This window comes from Brassica oleracea, unplaced genomic scaffold, assembly GCF_000695525.1.
Source record: "Brassica oleracea var. oleracea cultivar TO1000 unplaced genomic scaffold, BOL UnpScaffold15319, whole genome shotgun sequence".
Classification (NCBI taxonomy): Eukaryota; Viridiplantae; Streptophyta; class Magnoliopsida; order Brassicales; family Brassicaceae; genus Brassica; species Brassica oleracea.
Window position 1 is genome coordinate 1 of NW_013631837.1, and position 429 is coordinate 429.

General features: G+C 42.0%; 1 protein-coding gene across 1 annotated transcript; it reads right to left on the bottom strand.

Moving 5' to 3' along the window:
• Positions 1–9: 9 nt before the first annotated feature.
• LOC106322324 (F-box/LRR-repeat/kelch-repeat protein At1g09650-like) lies at positions 10–421 on the bottom strand. The gene has a single exon (XM_013760397.1). It carries the CDS (start codon positions 413–415, stop codon positions 17–19), a length of 399 nt encoding a protein of 132 aa, XP_013615851.1. The 5' UTR covers positions 416–421; the 3' UTR covers positions 10–16.
• Between the last annotated feature and the right edge of the window lie 8 nt (positions 422–429).

The following is a 429-nucleotide window of genomic DNA, read 5'->3' on the forward strand; positions in this document are numbered from 1 at the left end:
AAAAAAAAAGAGAGAGCTAGAAATCAACAAGTGATAAACTTGGAAAATAAGGAACAGCGAAGCCATAGTAACCATAATAATACAAATGATAAACAGTAGAGTCGGGATCAAGATCAAAGTCAACAAGGTTTTCGTGATAGGTAAGCGAGAGGACGACCTTGTTGTTATCCCTGGAAATGGCCAAAGGTGTGAGAGGCTGTGAAGCGATACCACCAAACCAAGAGGAAGTAGAAATCAAGTTAACTGAGAAGATTCGCTCCCACTTGTCGCATTCTTCAACCCTCCACCAAAACTCTTGCGTACAATCTCCCTTGAGCTCAGAAATGCACAGACGACCGTCAAGATTGCATAGACCAATTTTGTCACCAGAGGCGTCAGGGGAAATAAAAGGTGGTGTTGAGGTGACTTGAAACATCTCTGTATGAATAT

What these genes read in the sequence shown, in the direction of transcription:
- LOC106322324 (XM_013760397.1), bottom strand. Translation starts at nt 415, where the DNA reads ATGTTTCAAGTCACCTCAACACCACCTTTTATTTCCCCTGACGCCTCT.